The sequence below is a fragment of the Lupinus angustifolius genome, chromosome LG11 (genome assembly GCF_001865875.1).
Source record: "Lupinus angustifolius cultivar Tanjil chromosome LG11, LupAngTanjil_v1.0, whole genome shotgun sequence".
Lineage (NCBI taxonomy): Eukaryota > Viridiplantae > Streptophyta > Magnoliopsida > Fabales > Fabaceae > Lupinus > Lupinus angustifolius.
The window spans coordinates 34594598-34613273 of NC_032019.1; the positions used below are offsets into that span (position 1 = coordinate 34594598).

An 18676-nucleotide genomic window follows, 5' to 3' on the forward strand; every position below is an offset into this window, starting at 1 on the left:
ACATGCAATTCTTTCTGCAAAAATAGAATGTAAACACAAAATATGCTCTCTAAATCATATACAATGAAATGCAATGCTACACTTTTATGGAAATTGCCTCAACTTATACAAGTCAATTTTGACAGTTGAAACTGTTGCAATCAGTTAAGTAGTTACAACAAAAAGCAGTTACAACACAAAACAGACCTGTTAATCGATTAACCAATGCAACAATATCAAAACAGTTGAGTTAATCGATTAAGTCACCATGTTAATCGATTAACCAACATATTAAAATATGTGGTTCAAAAGGTAAAGTAGTCATATGTTATGCTTAACTTATATACATGTTTTAACAATTATATTATGCCTAATATGCACATATAACATGTATGATTAATGCATGAACATATAATTAACTAGATGATATGTCTCATGGATATAATATGACAATTATAATGGCTTGAGAGACTTGCACCTAGGTTCACCTCATCTATACTCACTTACTAAGGCACACATCCCAGACTACTTAGAATAATGACTCTTTATATATCTTAGTTTATATATGACCAATGAATTTTAGGCATGTTGATTGTTGAGTCATCTTCAAGCTTCAATAAAACCTTTGTCTTCATCAAAACATAGGCAAAGCATTGCTAGTGCTATCTTTGACACTTTGCACTTTCAATCTCCCCTTTTTTATGATGACAAATACCACATCAAAATAGTTTGAAACATTTGATGAATTAGCTTGACGACGAGTTTGCATCAAAATGGTCGTTATTCAAAGTTGAAGCGTCTTTGCTCCCCCTTAGGTAAGCAATTATATTACGGAAGCTATATACAACAACCTGCAAAAGCTATTACAACCTGCAAATACATTTAACAAAACAAGCAACATTTCTCCCCCTTTTGACATTATCAAAAGGATACAAGTATTCAATTCTAGTTAAAAGTCAGAAGAGTTATTAGAGTTATGACAGAATGTAATTAATCAATTAATTTTGGGCGATTAATCAATCAACCAGTTGTAAGAAGCTTGAACAAATGCACATTTATACAACATTTAATCAATTAACAGCATGACTTAATCAATTAAATGGACAGCAAACAACAACATAATTGATTTAATGGCATAAAAGACTATGTTAACTCAATTTAAGCATGGAATGATTAAGCATTGATATTATTGAGCAGTTAGCAGCAGGCTTAAACGCTCAATATTGATACATACACCAAACATGATCAAGATTCATTAAACATAAGAATATATTATTTGCGACATAATTACCATTCAAGCATGTAAAAGATAATTTGAAATCATTAAAGCATGTAAGTTTAACAATAAAGGTGACAAGACTATTTGGCAAGTTATTGGTCTAACTTTCTTGAGGATTTGATAAGGTCTTATGAACTTAGGGGTAAGCTTATGGGCTTTAAGTACTATGTCAATGCCAGTTGTTGGAACCACCCTCATGAAGACGTGATCTCCTTCATCAAAACTGAGAGGGTTCCTCCTTTTGCCGTAGTTGTTCTTTTGTCTGCTCTAGGTTGTCTTCATGTTTCCCTTACCATTATGATCTTTTCCGTCGTCTTCTGAACCACATCGAGTCCTAGAATCAAATTATCTCCTGCTTCAAACCAACATAACGGTGTTCTACACTTTCTGCCATAAAGAGTTTCATAAGGCGCCATGCTGATACTTGAATGAAAGTCATTGTTGTAGGTGAATTCTATCAGATGCAGATAGTTCGCCCAACTTCCAAAGTGTTATAACACACATGCTCTCAACAGGTCTTCCAAAGATTGAATAGTACGTCAAATTGGTCATCCGTGTACAGGTAATAAGCTGAACTCATACTCAATTTGCTCTCAACTTGTCTTCCAACACACATGCTCTCAACATGTCTTTCCGTGTTTATTTTAATTTTAAATGGATTCCACATTTGCTAATTATTTGCCATGTTCTAATTATATAAAACACACATCTACTTATATTAGATATTTTTTTATTTTCGGAATAATTTATCAAAAGACTTTATTGAGTATACAATTATAATTTAATTTTTTACTTAATTTAAGTGCATCACATATCATTCATACATATTTATAGATAATATACATAAATTATAAAAGATACATTAATAGTGTTAAAAAATCATTGCACAAAGAAGATATATTAAGTGTAAAAAAATCATTGCACATAGAAGATATATTAATAGTGTATGAAGAATGGGAATTCTTGATAAAAATTATCTAAAATATATTTTAACTATTACAAAACTAAAGGCATCTTATGTTGGATTCTTAATTATTTATCTGCATCATTCTCAAGCTAGAATTAGATCACACATAAAAATGATAGAGGAATTGTTGGATATCTCAAGTGAAAGACAAGAAATTAATAATAAAATGCAGAAATACTTTAAAGGAATACATTGTTGGATTTTAAAAATAGAGGAATACAAATAATACAATGCACCAGCTCAACTAAAAGACAAGAAAAATAGGACTTGAAAAGGTTACACTCTAATGGCACCTTTTAAAAAGAATGCAAAAAACCTTATAAAAATTCACCATAATGGTTCCAAATAGAGAAACCTGCTATTTGGAATTTTCCAGAAATTTGCAGTGTGCTTCATTTTTCCTGGTTTCCAATCAAATCTGAATATGTATATCATAATAATAATAATAGACCGTAATATCTAAGCATTGTCGGTGTAAAGATTTCTGTAAGTTAAAAATGGTTATGAGCTTACAATATCTAAAAAATTTCTGAAGTGCAGATAAAACAACACCATGGAAATAAGTCAGAAATCTTATATTTACAAAACTTTGAATTAGCTTTTTTCTCATAAAAATGAATGCTATATATCAAACCTAACAGTGATAATTATACATTCACTAATCCAGTAGAACAAAAAAGTGTTCCTCTGCACAATGGCATGGAGCTGGTGCATTACAATGCACCATCTTACCAAAAACAAAATGAGGCAAAACCCTTCTACCACTAAGAACAGTTTCAATATACAAGATTTTTTAACAAGAATAAAGTAAGCAATGATGCCTACCAATATAGTTTTGGTTAAACTTTTAACAGGACCTGAAGAAAGCAATGGATATATCTGATTCCATATTCCAAAGCCTTCCTGAATAGTAATTAGCTTAATCTGCACAAAATCCAACATAATTGAGGTCTTTAATTTTTCATTCTGCTAGGACAAAATAGACAAAAACACTGGAAATAGAAGTCCCAGATTTAATACAAATTTGATGCACAATTGTTCAATCATTGGAACTTAAGCAATAAGTATTGCATAAAAAGTTCAGTTTTATCAATAAATCTTCTCTAGGAGAATACTCAGAAAAAAAAGAAATGATAGATATTTTAATAGCACAAATTTAACATCAGATAAAAAGGGTGACCCAATGCACGACATTCCCACCTAGTGAGGGTAGATGTTTGCAGCTTTACCCTCGCAAGCGAACATGTTGTTTCCAAGATTTGAAAACCCATGACCTCCACGTCACAAGACAAACAACCATACCATTGTGCCGAGGCTCGCCCTCTCAATTTAACATGAGTTCAACCATAAGTTGATCAACCAGAAAGTCATCCAAACAGAAGACGATGAGCCAAACTGAGAGCAAGAAAATATATTTGAGTATATTTTCCTTATATATTTAGGGGGAAACGAGATTTTCAGCCATGCCAACTTTTCATATTCTCAGGGTAAAAAGTATAGATTTCAATCAGAAATATCTGTTCAGATCTGTTTATCTTCATTCCAAAATGAATTGATGAAATAAATCCCTCAAAATGCATGCCATGTGAAACAAGACTTGGTTATTGTATTGGGTTCTTTATGGTTATAATTTGAGGTAATTATGGTACTCATGAATTCCTATGAGGAAACTGTATGAAATAGGAAGGTCCTAAAGATTTTTTTTAATAGAAAGCTCTAAAAGATTGGTTACCTAAACAGAGATTTTTAATGTGTAAAACGAAATGAAATTTAAATTTTACTTGCTATTTTTTCCTTTATAAAAGAAAACAGTGGGGAATAGGCTAGTCTCCCCCAAAAAAACACTATTGCAAGGATTCCAAAAATGTTGGGATGGATTTTCCTTGTTTCACGGAAGGGTCTGCGGTAGTCAGAAGAACTAGCCTTCCAAGTCATTTGCTAAACAATACCAAAGCCCAAAGTTTATTTCCTTTCACATCACCAATCAGCAGGGACTTTGAATATTGTAAAGCGTTATGATTCAAAAAACAATGCCATGGTGGAACAAGTTAACATCAACTACTGAGATTCCTTTGAGGAAAAAGCTTTTCATTATCGTCAACAGCAATTCAGAAAATCCTAAAAAAATAAACCTCCTGGAAAACCCACATGTCTGTGCCTCATAACACCAGAAAAAGATGTTCATAACTTAAATTCACCATATTTTTGTATACAAGGCAAAATGAAAAATAAATACCTGTACACTGCTGACAAAAGGGCATAAAGATTCCAATCATGACAGAACCAAGCACAGTCAGCTGCTTCATCCGTCATAAATCATCATTCCGGTTCAGAATTAGGTGGGCAGATAAGCAAACTGTTCTTCCTTGTTTGTAGATGTTGCACTTTTTGCTGAGGTTGATGTTGCAAAGCCGCATCTTTGGGAGAATGATGTTCCTGCTCCTGTTGCTGCTGCTGAAGCTGTTCTCGTGGCTGATATGGCTGTTGAGATAGGATGGGTTGTGATGAAGATTGTTTTAGAAGTGGTGGTGGCTGCCGCTGCTCCCCAGAATTATGTGCATGAGAAGGCAAGCTAGTTGATAACTTCCGTGGGCCAAGCCCATGACTAATAGATGGCAGCTCATTTCCAGTTGAATTTCCAACAGGTGTGCTCCCCAAAGAGCTCGCATGAGTAACGGAATTGGTGGTATTAGAATCGAATGGCGGTTCTGATGTTTTCCACTGAGAAGATGCATTAGGAACAACTGCTACCAACTTAGCTGAATCAATACAAACCTGAGATATTGCAGTACCTGCATTAACCTGAGAGGCACTATTTGCAGGCTGTTGATCAACTTGAGGTGAATCAGATTGAGACATGCTTGATGACTCAGAATGCCCTTGACAGTTTTTTTGCAACATTCTCTGGGCATTTGACTGAGCTTGATTAATTTGCTTAGACTGTGGCTGAGATTGTTGCTGCAGTTGATGATGGTTAGCAACTGTAACAGCTGGCCGTGGAGATGACATTATATGACCAGAAGGAGATACCAATGTCTGAAGTTGATTAGATGAAGTGTTTGCTGGTCCTGAATGTAGCTTCTGCTGCAAGTAGGGAGAGTTTGCAGAAAGAGCGGTTCCAAGTGGCTTGGAAGGTTGACTTGGATTTAAACCAGATCCGGGATGTACTTTCTGACCTTGAATCATTTGCATAATTTGGTCCCCTTTCTCCACAGTTTGGCTTCCTGGAGGTACAGAAAGTCCATTTTGATGAGAAGGATCCACAGACTTGTTCTGATGGACCAACATGTTTCCTCTTCCTATTCCCTTCAGAAGTTTAGCCTGCTGTTGAGACTGTGCATGCTGCCTACCAGGCTGTTGAAACTGCCGCTGCTGTGGCGGTCGCTGCCGTTGCTTCACTGCTTGATTAGTCAACCCACTAGCACCAGGATTCCTGCTTAACCCATGTTGTGGCAGGTGATGTTGCTGCGGTTGGTGCTGAGACGGCATGGGTGGTGAAGGGGGTGATGATGTTACAGGAGGAATAGATACTTGCTGAGATGAGCTTTGAGGTTGAGCCTGGGAATTATTTTGAAGAGGTGATGATATGGGAAGTTGGGATTGTGCCTGAACATGTGGAACCATTGCATTTGATGTGGCAAACTGTTGCTGTTGCTGCTGGTGCTGTCGGTATCGCTGCTGGTGCTGCAGTTGCCGTTCCTTTGCCATTCGAATTGTTGCATAGGCATGTTGCTGTGAACTTGTAGAATGATTTAGACCTTGAAGATGAGGACGGGGGTTGCTGAGATGAGACTTTTGTGGGAGTAATTGATGGGGCTGCTGAGCATGTCCTGGGTGTGGCTGAACAGGAGGTGAAATTGCCTGATCATTAAAGGCAGAACTCACCTCATTAAAAGCAGAATTGCCTTGACTGTTCCCTTGGGTGACCTGAATCTGAGGTTCCGGGACTTTTAGTCGCCTTTGATGTTCTTGATTATGGCCAGGCTAAATGAGAATGGGGGAAATCATCAGTAGAAATAAAAAAGGATAATCATAAATGCAAACAAATGAAAAAGAGAAAACCAATCAAAATAAAACATTAAAACTAACTTGCTATAAACCAATTGCCTAACTAAGTCAGTGTTATTGGAAAGATACTGAAAACTGGGATACTGAGTTGGAAGGATATTAAGTATCATAGCCACGAGTGAATATCCCAACTCTAAAATAGTACCTATAAAGAAATTGAACCCTGAGATGGAATAATAACACTTCTCACCCTCATATGTACAGCCTCACGAGGTCTCGGGATAGAGTTGCCTTGTCCAGCAACTGCTCCAGGGTGCATATGAACGGGGCTTGGAACCCCCACCATACTAGAAGAAAGCATGCCCCCAGAACTATGCATAGAAGATGATGCCATTTCTTGAAACCCTGGCTTTGACATTGCAATGTTTCTGTTAATTCCACCCACCGTACCCATACCACTTCCACCAGGCAGCATGCGAACACCACGATCACTTCCTGAAAGAGATCCAGGAACTGACATACTTGACTGCTGCATATTTCGGGCAGAAATCATCTGATTATACTGTTGTATTCTCTGCTGTTCATCAACTGATAAAGGTGAAGTTCTTGGAACTCCATACCTACTATCCCTGAAAAAAGGCAGTACCCAGGAGTTGAATGAATAAAATGTTATGCATATATAAATATATGATTGTGCAGCATCAATCTCCAGCTAAAAAATGTACATACCTGATGGAAGCAGCCATTGAAGTAGATGGTGATGACAATTTATTGCCAAGACCCATACCAGAAGACGGTGGAATTGAAGAATTCGGTCCAGATGAAGGATGAACAGAACCATGATTTGATAAACCTAAACCACCAGCATGTGAACCTTGGTACCGAGTGGTTATGCCATTAGGGCTTGTTGCATTTATTTCACAAAGATCAAGCGGCCTTCAAACAGAACTCAGACAGAATTAAAATAATTGTGCCAAACAAAATAATGTGCATCCAAAATATGAAACTCAAAAGGTAAACATGACCAAGGTCAAATGAGCACAATAGGCAATGCAATAGTATGTGACTATGTGTAATTATACATGTACCATACTAGACAAGGAAAATAAGATCAAATAGAACTTACGTTAAAACACCTCCATTCAAGTTGTTTGGGAAGACTTGTGAAAGAGCAATCACATGCGAGTTATGGATAGGTACTAAATGTTTTAAATCCCGGTTATCATTCTGCATTTAACAAAAAAAATATATAATTGGTTATGCTACAGAAACTAGTAACAGAAAAGGGCAACTTGATTTAGTTTTTTTATGGGTCATGTTAACGAAATCAAACATAGAAAGTGTGCCTTGGAGAGTACAACTATTGAGTTTTCCATCTTAAATGCATCATTTCACATACACATTTATTACTTTTAAATCCTTAATCAATGCCCTTATAGAAGCGGTTCACATAAAATATACAACCTGTAAATGTCATTGCATCAAGAATCAATCTAATATAAATGCTTTTGATTCAAACCTCATTCCTTTGGTAGTTTTGCTTCTTCCCAATCTTGATAATTTTATCAAAATGAGACTTCAGGGTATCCTCTTCCATTGGCCCTTGCAAACGTTGAAACAACTGCATGGCACTACCCTGTAAAAGATACAAGAAAAAAGTTAACCAAAAGCTGCAAAACTTAATGAAGAATGAGAATCCACTAATGTATGAAAAATGATACACAATGACAAATGATAGCATTTGTGCCTTTGGAATTCCAGGTAGTGTAGACGGATAAGACTGAGAAGACCCAGAATCTTCAGCACTATCTGTACCATCCCCGGCACTTCCATCCATTAAAATTTTGTGACGCTCCTTGCACTCATTTGGCTTCCAATGTGTGCACTGGAAATATTGCAAAAAATTCATGCTTCAGTGAAAACCCAAATAAATGCTCAAAAAACCATCAAATAAAGATTGTTAAAATCATATCAGTATTTGAAATCTCATAATGAACAGAGCAACACAGTTCCAAAAGATATCACAACTGAATTCGTGTATTCGTGTACATCTGGTGAAGAATATCACCATCAGTACCTACTCTAAAATTTTGTTCTTAGAGGTTATGCACTTAAGCATTCTCATGATGCAATAGCTTCACTTGGTGAGAGGCAATAAACAGATCCTTTACGAAGAATTTTGGGTCATGGAATGTGGCAATAATAATTTAAGATGTCCTGCAACCTTGGCACCACCCTTCTATGTGTATGCATATTTGCATATGATTACCTTGAATTGTAGAGTGCTATTGATAGCATCACTTACTAGCTCCCAGTTTGGACCCATATCATGCACCAGGACAACAAGTGCCTGCAATAGAGAGGAGAATATAGATAAGCCTTTCATGCAAGTCATACAGGTAGAAGTTGAAAATATTTGTTCAATAAAAGACTTCGGAATAAATTTGAAATAGATTATGAAGTACAAACAACCTGGTCTTCAAATAGCGACCAAAACGTTCCAGAACCAGGCTGTCCTGCAGAAGCCTATAGGAATGAACAATTAAAATGCAAACAAATAATCAATAGGTTCACATATCGACAAGTTGCATCCACATGACCATCTAACTTCACACCAAAACTCTACCTTCAGTCCTTTGGCTTTCCTTCCCCGATCTTGTCCACTAATGATTCTAATAAATTTACTTGGATTTGACATGTTACTCATTTGTGAAGCAGCAGGGGATGGACTAGAATTAGTTATTGGAGCAATATTGTCGAAAGTATTGTCAAGCGGTTGCTTCATTGTCTTCAGCTTCTTCACATTATGTTGCCCATACAGCCCTTCAGAACAGGACAGTTAAAAATGTAAAGCATGAAGGAAATAGAATATCAATTGCAAACAAAACAAAACTCAAATGATATAATCAGCTAACAAGGTATTTTACCACTATTTCCATTGGATTCAAAGTGAAAATTATCCAATCTCTTCTTGGAATGATCCCTCTGCATTGTGAAGAATCACAGGATAACTATTTCAGAAAATTAAAAAAATATACTTCAGCAGAGCTATATTTCCCAAACCATTTTAGAATTCTTTAGTTAAAATCATCATATAGGTTAAAATTAGAGGTCCAACAACTTTGTAATGCAAACAATCTAAGTTCTAAACCCCTCTCATCTTCCCACTACTCTCTAATTTAGATATTAATAATCCTCCAAAGTCCTCAAATTAAGGAACTTCAAGCTGTTCATAGAAGTTAAAATCTGAAGAGGTGATGGTTTTGGAGGATTACATCATAATCCACTATTTCCAAAAACTCACAAACAAGGATTAAGTTTTTCAGGGGCCCTCCCCTTCCAAACCCATATTCCCTCGAAAATTCTACGTGCTTCCAATAGAAGCCAATTCCCTGATCAGTATCCTAAATGGCTTTTGAGCCTACGGAATATTCCTTGAAAATACAAGAATTGCTCTGACCCAGTTTCAATTAGTGATAAATTCAAACCAATATGTATGTGCGTATATATTAAAAAGAACAATAATGAGGCAAGACTAAATAACCTCCTAAACGAGATCGAACAATCAGAAAAATCAACTCCTAAAAAACACTAAGCAGCATAACGCATCATGGAGTGGCCAGTACACCCCAGATAGCAGATGGAATCTAAACTTCACATTAATGTAACACACTTCAACATACAGCAGATTTAAGCCAAATTACACCCAAAATTCAAGTTTAGTTTCATCAAGTCCAATGAGGAAGATAGATATCACAGCATGTAAATTTAATTAAAACAGAGAATTACTTGTTCATATGGAGCAAAAGAATCCAATTGCCATCCCTGGTCATAAGCAGAACCCTGTAGAAATAATTGTTAAGCAACTACAGCTAAAGTACAGTTATAGCAAACCTAAGTATGCTATAGACTTATAGTAACATGAATCCAGATTTATAATTACCATAGTCTTGGGCTTCTTCTTCTTTGTTTTAACAGATGTTTCTCCACAATCATAAGGTGAGTGCTTTTCAAAATCTCCAACTGACTCAACCTCCACACATTTATGGACCTGTAATCCAACATGTAAAGTACTTTGGTCATCCTGAAAGGAATTGGTATCTCCACTCGAAGCATCTGTCTTTGCCTGAGCCTGCACTGTCCCAGTTGCCACTGTGAAAGGACTTACAACTCTTTGCCTAGAAGCTGTACGCATACGCTTTGTTGGTATAGCCCTAACATTTAAACTAGCTGGCCTTTTTCCAAATATTGCAGATGGCTGAGTTCCACTTGTATAGTGTACATAAGCCAAATCAGTTCCAACTTCACTAGACTTATGAGTGTAGGACTTCATCCGGTTTTTGTGTTTCTTTTGTACAGATTTTGATGATCTTCTACCCTCATAGACACCAGGCAAATAATAAGTGTGGGATTCTCCATCCTCATCATATGCAGTTTCTTCAGATCCAAACTCTATGTTTAAATTATATCAAAAAATGAGTTGCAAAAAATCTAAAACACACTCATAAGTAAGATAATATAAAATTCTAAATAATACCGATAGTACCTGCTGCAGTATCATACATAGATGTTTCAACTTCCTCTTGAGTGATACTACTAGTTTTCTGAAAATTTAAATTTATTATAAACAATAAGTTAGAAATAAAACTTAAAAACCATTCCTGAAGCATTATATCATCCAAGAGGGCATAAGGTAGCAAAATAAATTATACCTTGAACTGTAGGAAATGAGATTCAACAGATTTTATGTACGCTTCCATGGCATTGGGAGGAACAGTATAGAAAAGAATTTCCTGGAAATTAAAAGATAACATGAAAAGGGTTTGTTCTAGAAAATTTCCTTTAGAACAATATAGCAAAAAAGGTAAAACACAAAAGTACCAATTAAATCATATCGAAAAGCCATATTCGACGGACTTCAAAAGTGAACATTTGACTTAAGTAACATGTTGGTAAAACATAAACCTGAGAGGGATCACTAACATCCAAAACTAATATGCAATTCAAATAAGTATAAGGTTACTTGACTCATACTTCTGTAAGATGATCTTCCCATGATATGTCAACAATGCCTGAGTCAGATATCTTATCAGGTGTTGTCGGTATTTCTGCTTGAGAGGGAATTCCATGAGATCTACTATCTTTTAAAAACCTCAATGCATATGCATGCACTTCAAGTGTTGTGTTTTTTCTGGGATTTTGTCCCTCTAAGTATTTGCCTGTCTTCTGATCAAAACCACCAACATTCATACATCAACAAAAAACTCATAATGTAAAAAACAGTTTAGGAAGCTAAAACTGACGACAAAAAAGGAAAAAGTAGAAGTATTTGATGTCATAATAAAAACATCAAACAAAAACCCAAATCATGCACTTGTTTTTAACCAATCATGCATCTAATGTAGAGAGAAAAAAAGCAGCCAAATCAGACAAATATGCATCAGCATAGGATGACAACAATGCCCAAACAGAAGACGACAAAAATATGGTTTTCGATAGAAAAGAAGACAAGAATATAATAAACATGCACATATATATACATGTAAAGATAATGAACAGTTCTGAAGCTACATTTCAAAGGATAAAAAATTCAGAAGTCATCTCCAAATGTAAATAATAAGAGGATATAATGCATTTTGCAATTTTAGATTTCACTCTTACGGCATAAATAATAGGAATACCTAATCGCATCAATCATAATAAATCCATCAATTTAGCTCAAAAGCCAATAAATGACACAAAGTAACAATAATCCAGAACTCCAACAACCACACAATCTAATCTGCATTAGATATTCAATCACTAGATTCAGGATTTCGTTAAGCATAACAGTTAAGTAGCTACTCCTAAGTTTACACGGTAACAAATATAGTTATGAATTTGTGTAGCCTGATGTATCATTTGACTCTCAAAGGAATATTTTTCAAATGAAACTAATTAAACAAATCAGAAAGAGAAAATATTCATATAAATGAAGACCTATCACTACATTGGCCAAAGTAGTAGCCAACAGAATTTGTGTATAAAGTAAAAGGTCGGGTAAATAACCAGCACATTGTCAGAATTTGTTATCTTGTCCCCAGCAGCTTCAATTGAATCATCTTTCACAGATGCAACAGAACCACCAACGCAGCTACAGTCATGAGCATCATTGTTGAGAAGAAGCTCAACTGAATGCCAGAACTGCATGACAGCCTTCGCCATGCTGTGAGCCAAAAGTTTGCTCCCCAGGAGTTTGCTTTGTTTTTCAACTCTTAACCGAGAAGTAATAGATGCTCGATGACACAATTGTGCAGCAGCAGTTAATTTCCACAGACGCTCCTACAAATATGTTTTAGCAAGCGGAAAAAATGTATCATATAAATCAAATATCATTTAAAGTTAATAAGAGTTAGAATCTTCTAGTCGTTTGAATGAGGACCCTACTACAGGGGTAAACAGAGAATGCGGAATCACAAGTAAGTCTAAAACATCAAACCTGTGCGAAATCATTTGCCAACCATGCCATTTCCTCAAGGACAAAACCCCAGTGAGAGTTTCGGTGGCTCTGTGTGGATAAAGTATGAATAGATAACTCTGCAATTCTCTTTCGCTTGACCTGTTTGCATATGACATCAGAACTTCATAGTTTACTGAGCAAACCCCCAAAATTTCAGAGTACACTACTAGTCACACTAGAAATGGAAACAAAAAATGAAGACCTTTATCATTTGAGCCTCTTCTAAAATAGAATCTTCACAAGCTTTGTCAGCTAACTTCGAGTGGTGTGTAGAACATGGTTGACAATCAGGCACAGCAGCAGTAACCTTTTCAGCAAGAGCAGTTTGAGGTGTTTCTGAAATTGACACATCCACAGGAACTTGATGTCTTTCACAGCTTTTTTCCATGATAGAATTGGAATTACCCACCACCACAATACTATCCACTTTATCGGTTTTTGATATGATATCGTCATTGTGATGCACCCCCTTAATATTGGAAGAATCATTCATCTTGTTTAGAATGTAAGAATGAATGATACGGGGTGTTTCCTCATTTTTTACCATATTACTTTTACCAGAAGGGTCTAGAAAACCAGTCCCATGTTCATAGTTAACAGTACCACCACTTTCACCACCATTGGTCTTAGTCCTTTCTTTTACAACTTTGCAACCAGTTAAATTTAGTTTCTTCTCAAATTCTGCTGTTTGTTCCATAGTATTTTCTTTAGCATCAACATTCTTTATGTTATTACACATATCACTATCATTATTTACATCTCTAGCTAAACTAGTTTGCGTGCAGGAGGTCTCCGAATCAAAATTCTTCAACCCTAATGTAGCACTGCTATTTTGGCCTTCATTTGCTACACCTTTCTTGTCTAATTTTGTGGTGCCAAACCCATTTGGCAGACCAGAACAAAATTCATTTCCAAGTTGAATAGTAGCTACATAAGGCAGAGGGTCGACATCAGCTGAAGCTCCCGGATCCTTTTCTTCAACTGCATTAGCTTCCCCAGAAGCCAAGACGACTGGATTTTGTGCAGTATCATCCTGAGAAGGCAGAATACGTTGATCTCCTTTTAAGTTTCTGTTCAAGGTCATATCCAATTTGTCTTCAGGAACAATAGAACTGCCACTATCTGTCTGATGAGCTCGAACACCAACCATGTCATTATATAATGGATTAATAGACGTTGGATCTTTAATAATTATGTCACCGTTTGCAATAGCAGCCTTTGGCTTAGAACTGGGAGGTACATTGTGGTCTTTTTGTTTGTTGATATCAGACACTAATCCCTTTCCGTCCCTTGAACCCCCCCGAGGACCATGATTTAATCTGGACCTGTTCCTTCGTGCATATGGGCGGACAATAGCAGAATCTTCAGTCTCCCTAGCATTTTGACTCCCACCAATTTGAGAACACTGTTCTGATGGAGCAATATTATTTCTTTTAATTGAATGTAGAACCCTCTTTTTGCCTTCAGGCAACTCATTCTCACCATCAAAAAGTAAAAGATTATCGGCAGTATTTGGTTCACTGAAAGATAGAGCCCCTGGTCTAGCACTACTGTCAACAGAGTCACCATGAGGAGAGGCAGTCAATGCAAAACTACCATTTGCTTCACTGGATAACATTACGAGAGAGCGAGCGAGAGAAACAGAAAAGACCAACAAAGTATCATTAAATGATGTAGACTGGACATACAAGTGATAAATAAAGAAAAAACAAGAACAGAACATTCAACCTGGTCACAAACTGCTCATGATGCTGATCAGAGAGTGATGTAGACTGGACACTAACTGAAATAGCAGTCCCAAACTTAAAGTCCAGAGGATTACCACCCTGCAATTGCGAAGCACAGGTAATCATTATTAGCATAAATGTATTGGGGAGTATATGCAGCAAAACATCAAATTTTTCATACTTTTTCAAGAAATTCTAGCTGCTTTCTTCTTTCTTCACGGACGTCATATTCCTGTCTGTTAACAACATACAAAGGTTATTCTTGGTACATTCTAAAGATTACATTAGCACTCGAAAACATAATCAAAGAAATAATGCAAGTACACAAAGGGTTTTCCCATCACCTTAGCTCTGTTTGAGCCTTCTCAATTGCAGCTCGGCGCGGAGAGGTTTTCAAACCTATACCAACTCCGCCATCAACAACTCCTCCCATGGAATCAACCTCGGCATTTACAAGGAGAGCAGATCCTGGGTTATATCCATGCATTACCACCCTTAATATCTAATAGCTTCAATTCCCATCTATTAAAGAATCTGCCAAATTTGAAAAGAAATAAAGGTAAATAAGACAAATTCAATCTATAGAAAATCATAGGATGTAAAACTTCCTCGCAAGCCAAACGTGAGATATGTTAACACTATTTGCTACCAACAAGCAAAGCACAAGATACACAAGCATTAACTTAGAAAAAAATAAAGAAATGTATCCCAAAAGAAAAATTTGAAATAGGAAACATGTTTTTCATCAAGATTTAATTCATTTTTTAAAAAAATTCCTAAATTAAAAGTGGACTCAACTCTACATACCAGATGTTAAATTAGGAGGCCTGAAAGACCATCTTGCAAACAATGATTACAGTGTTCCTTATTAATTAAATATAAAATCAGAACAAGATTAAGAAACACCAGTCATGCAATTATTATGTAAAACAACAACCAAGCCTTAATCTCACTAGGTAGGTGAAAATTATTATGTAGTGGGAAAGAAAATATTTGTAGCGCTTATATTTCAAGCATGCAATATATGAACAAAGCTACCAGTGGAACTATGCACTATCCTCATTTATTTAGTAAATAATATACGCAAAATAAAAAAGATGCACATGCAGAATACGATGTGATTAACATTTTGAGCATCAGGTTCATGCACTGCAGCTATATTTTAAATCTATCGAAAATTATAAATATAACATTTTCAACATATTTACCAAATGATGATAGAGTATCCTTCACAAAAAGAAAATTCCAACAAAATTCGTTTGGTAATGACTAGCTTGCGTGTGATAATACTTCTAAGTTGTGTACAATAACTGCTTAATGCTTATGTAAATTATCAAATATCAATACATTAAATATTTCCTTTTTATTTTTAAACATTCCTTTAGCAATTTGAAAGGATATTCTGCTTCGACTTGGTGAGTGGCTCCACGTAAGACAAAAATAAAAAACTACTTTCAAAGGAAATGTAACCTAAATAGGAAAACAAAAGGATCTAAAATGGTAATAGAAGCAAAAGCTTCGTCTTTTCATTTAATCCCCCGAACTTTTCGAAATACACGTTACGCAACTAATCTTCGTCACTGAACGAAATTAAAGAGCAAAGCTATGGTTTCCATAAGTCACCAGATTATACCATCTATTTAAAAGGTAATAAGCATAACATAGCATATATGAAGCCCAACGGACAATAGAAAAAGTAAAAGTAATGTCCTTTTCTAATCAAAACAAAAAAATATTAATGTCGGGGTAAAAAGCAAAAAGAGCTGCCCCAGATTAAAATGTTTGTACAGGAAAGGAAATGCATGACCAGGCAGAATTAGCATAATAGCAGCACCCCGACATGCAATTCCGAATGATGCCAACTGAACTTACAGAAGAATAATAAATTTAGACAAAAATAAATAAATAACAACTATGGCAGTTAATACTATTACTACACCTATTCACACATAGGTTGATCAACTATAGCATATATAGAGGTTGCCGCCAATTATTCCCTTCAAATTTCCAAACTGTAATCACCAACCACACATTCATACCTCAAATTACTGTCTCCTCATTAAAAGATTCTCATTCTAATTAGTTACTGAAAAAGTGTAAAAAATAAAAATCCCACAAACTTCATGTACAAACCAGAAGCCATTCCAATACAATGCAAAACACGAATACAACGCAGCACAAATGGCCCAACAAACTAAAACCCTAACAACACTAATTTTCGGTTAATTTCCCCAAATTGCGCGATTCTAGGGTTTCCAGGGACATCACGGGAATGCCAATAAGACAACAATTAATCATAGAAAAACACCTGAACAAGCAAAAGGGTCGTCGAAATTGATAGCTATGGCACAATTCGAGGCTGTCCCAAATCGAATTTCTTCTCTCCTAGGGTTTTGAAAAGAAAAAAAGGTGTGTCCCTTAGCTCAAGTGGAATTTTCCCTAAAACCTAACTTTTGGGAACAAAATTGAAGCAATAGAAGAAGGGTTCCTCAGTGTTGATTCGTGAATGGAACAATTGAGATTATGAATTTCTCGATTTCTAGAAATTGAAGAAGAAAAAGTTTTGATTTTTTTTTTTGTTTTTTGTAATTGTGAAAAAGTGGAACTATGCGAGACCTCTGCTACATAGAGTGTGGGCTTTGGGGCATGAAGAAGAAGAAGAAGACGATGCAGAGAAAAAAAGAGGGCTTTTTCAGAATTTGGAAGTTCATTTTGGGCTTTTTATTGTATGCATTTTGATTTTTATTCAATCAAAATTGAGATTCATTTTGTTTTAATCTTTGTTTTTTATGACATTGGGGGTATGTTTTTTGATTTGATTTTGAGGAAGATGGTTATCTGTAGCAAATGAAAACACGTGGTTTTAGTTCAAGTAGTACATGTTTCATTTCCCTTAAAGTAAGGTTTCGAGGGTTAGGTCTATACACTTGTGAATGTTCCCGCAAGCTTGGATAGGATTGGCTCCAGTGCGAGCAAACATGTGAGAAACAAAAAAAATATGAAAGCATTGTTTTTGGATTTTATTTTTGAGTGAGGATCCACTTACTCATCAATTTCCCTAAATTGATAGCTAGGACGAGAAGTAAGTGGATCCTTATTGAAACTTTGCTTTTATTTGAATTAAATTCTTAAGCTTTTGTGAAAATGTTCTGAATTTGATTAACTGATATTCATGAATAATATTATCTTCTGGTTAGAATCAAGTAAAATTGTAATTATAATTATTATTATTTATGGATATAATATATTAAAAATCTAAAGTAAAGTTTGAAGCTCTAACTATTTTTTAGGTATTAGAGAGGAGAGGACACCACTAAGCACCTAAGGTGGGGTACAATACCTAACAAAAATGGCCAATAGAAGGGGGGGAAAAAAGAGATGTGTGGCCAAGAGGAGGAAAAAATGAACTTTGTGCATTTTTTATTTCTTTGACTAGAGTGATTTTTCTATAATTGTCTTTTCTTCTATTAAATCTATAGTCAAACTATTAATAATTATATTCTCAAGTTGATGAACAAATATTTTTTTGATGATATAAAATAAGTGACACATTTTTCAGAGTAGTTAAAACTATTCAAAATATTTCCCTAAGATATATATGCTTCTCTACCATTTCCTATTTTCAATTTGCTCAACCCTATTTAAAGGAAAAGAATTTTGGAGGGTTTGTATGGAATGTTATTAGAGCACCCACAATGGTAATAAAAAAGTTGTTCTTAACTAAATAATCATGTTTTTCGTCCATGTTCACCATGGGAGAGAAGTTGTTCTTGTTCTTATTTCGCAACGATAAACTAATTAAGCATCGTTCTTAAAGTTGAGTCAACATTAAAAAATGGAAAAAATTGTTACAAGATAGAGAAATATAAATGTGGAGTAGGTTTATAGGATCCATTTAAGAATGAAAATAGAGTTACACCATTGAAAGTGATTTTGGCTTGAGTTGCTTAAATTGTTGGAAGGTATAAATATATATAAAATAATCAATGGAACTCATTTAAGAACGAAAAATAACCCATTGTAGATGCTCTTACTAAACAAAATACCCAATAATGAAACATTAGTTTATCCCCTTTAATTTCATTTATTATCTCTCTGTGTCCAATCCATCCAAACATACCATTATAAAATCATCTCTTTATTATTATGGTGTCTTGAATTTAGTGACTGTGTTTGGTTTCTATGTCTATTTAGTTACTGCAAATAGTGTCAATTTT

At 35.3% G+C, this 18676-nt stretch overlaps 1 protein-coding gene across 5 annotated transcripts; it reads right to left on the minus strand.

The window, feature by feature from the left end:
• On the minus strand, positions 2802 to 17150 carry LOC109360416 (chromatin modification-related protein EAF1 B-like). Of its 5 annotated transcripts, none has more exons than XM_019605308.1 (23): positions 16768 to 17150; positions 14804 to 14993; positions 14641 to 14695; positions 14461 to 14558; positions 12935 to 14339; positions 12712 to 12831; positions 12288 to 12554; positions 11268 to 11456; positions 10946 to 11026; positions 10780 to 10837; positions 10177 to 10685; positions 10023 to 10076; positions 9161 to 9218; positions 8860 to 9056; positions 8706 to 8759; positions 8503 to 8583; positions 7981 to 8118; positions 7753 to 7869; positions 7360 to 7460; positions 6963 to 7169; positions 6484 to 6862; positions 4462 to 6209; positions 2802 to 3149 (listed from the first exon to the last, which is right to left on the minus strand). In XM_019605308.1, exons 2-22 carry the CDS (start codon positions 14944 to 14946, stop codon positions 4545 to 4547), a joined length of 5976 nt encoding a protein of 1991 aa, XP_019460853.1. In that variant the 5' UTR covers positions 14947 to 14993; positions 16768 to 17150; the 3' UTR covers positions 2802 to 3149; positions 4462 to 4544. The 5 variants fall into 5 exon arrangements, with proteins under 5 accessions (XP_019460853.1, XP_019460852.1, XP_019460851.1 ...); XM_019605307.1 differs by having other exon boundaries at positions 11268 to 11459; XM_019605306.1 differs by having other exon boundaries at positions 12282 to 12554.

Coding starts and splice junctions, on each gene's coding strand:
- LOC109360416 (XM_019605305.1), bottom strand. CDS start 14,946: ATGCATGGATATAACCCAGGATCTGCTCTCCTTGTAAATGCCGAGGTT. Junction 14,559..14,640: donor AGCTAGAATTTCTTGAAAAA/GTATGAAAAATT, acceptor TCGCAATTGCAG/GGTGGTAATCCTCTGGACTT. Junction 7,461..7,752: donor AAAACTACCAAAGGAATGAG/GTTTGAATCAAA, acceptor TGTTAAATGCAG/AATGATAACCGGGATTTAAA.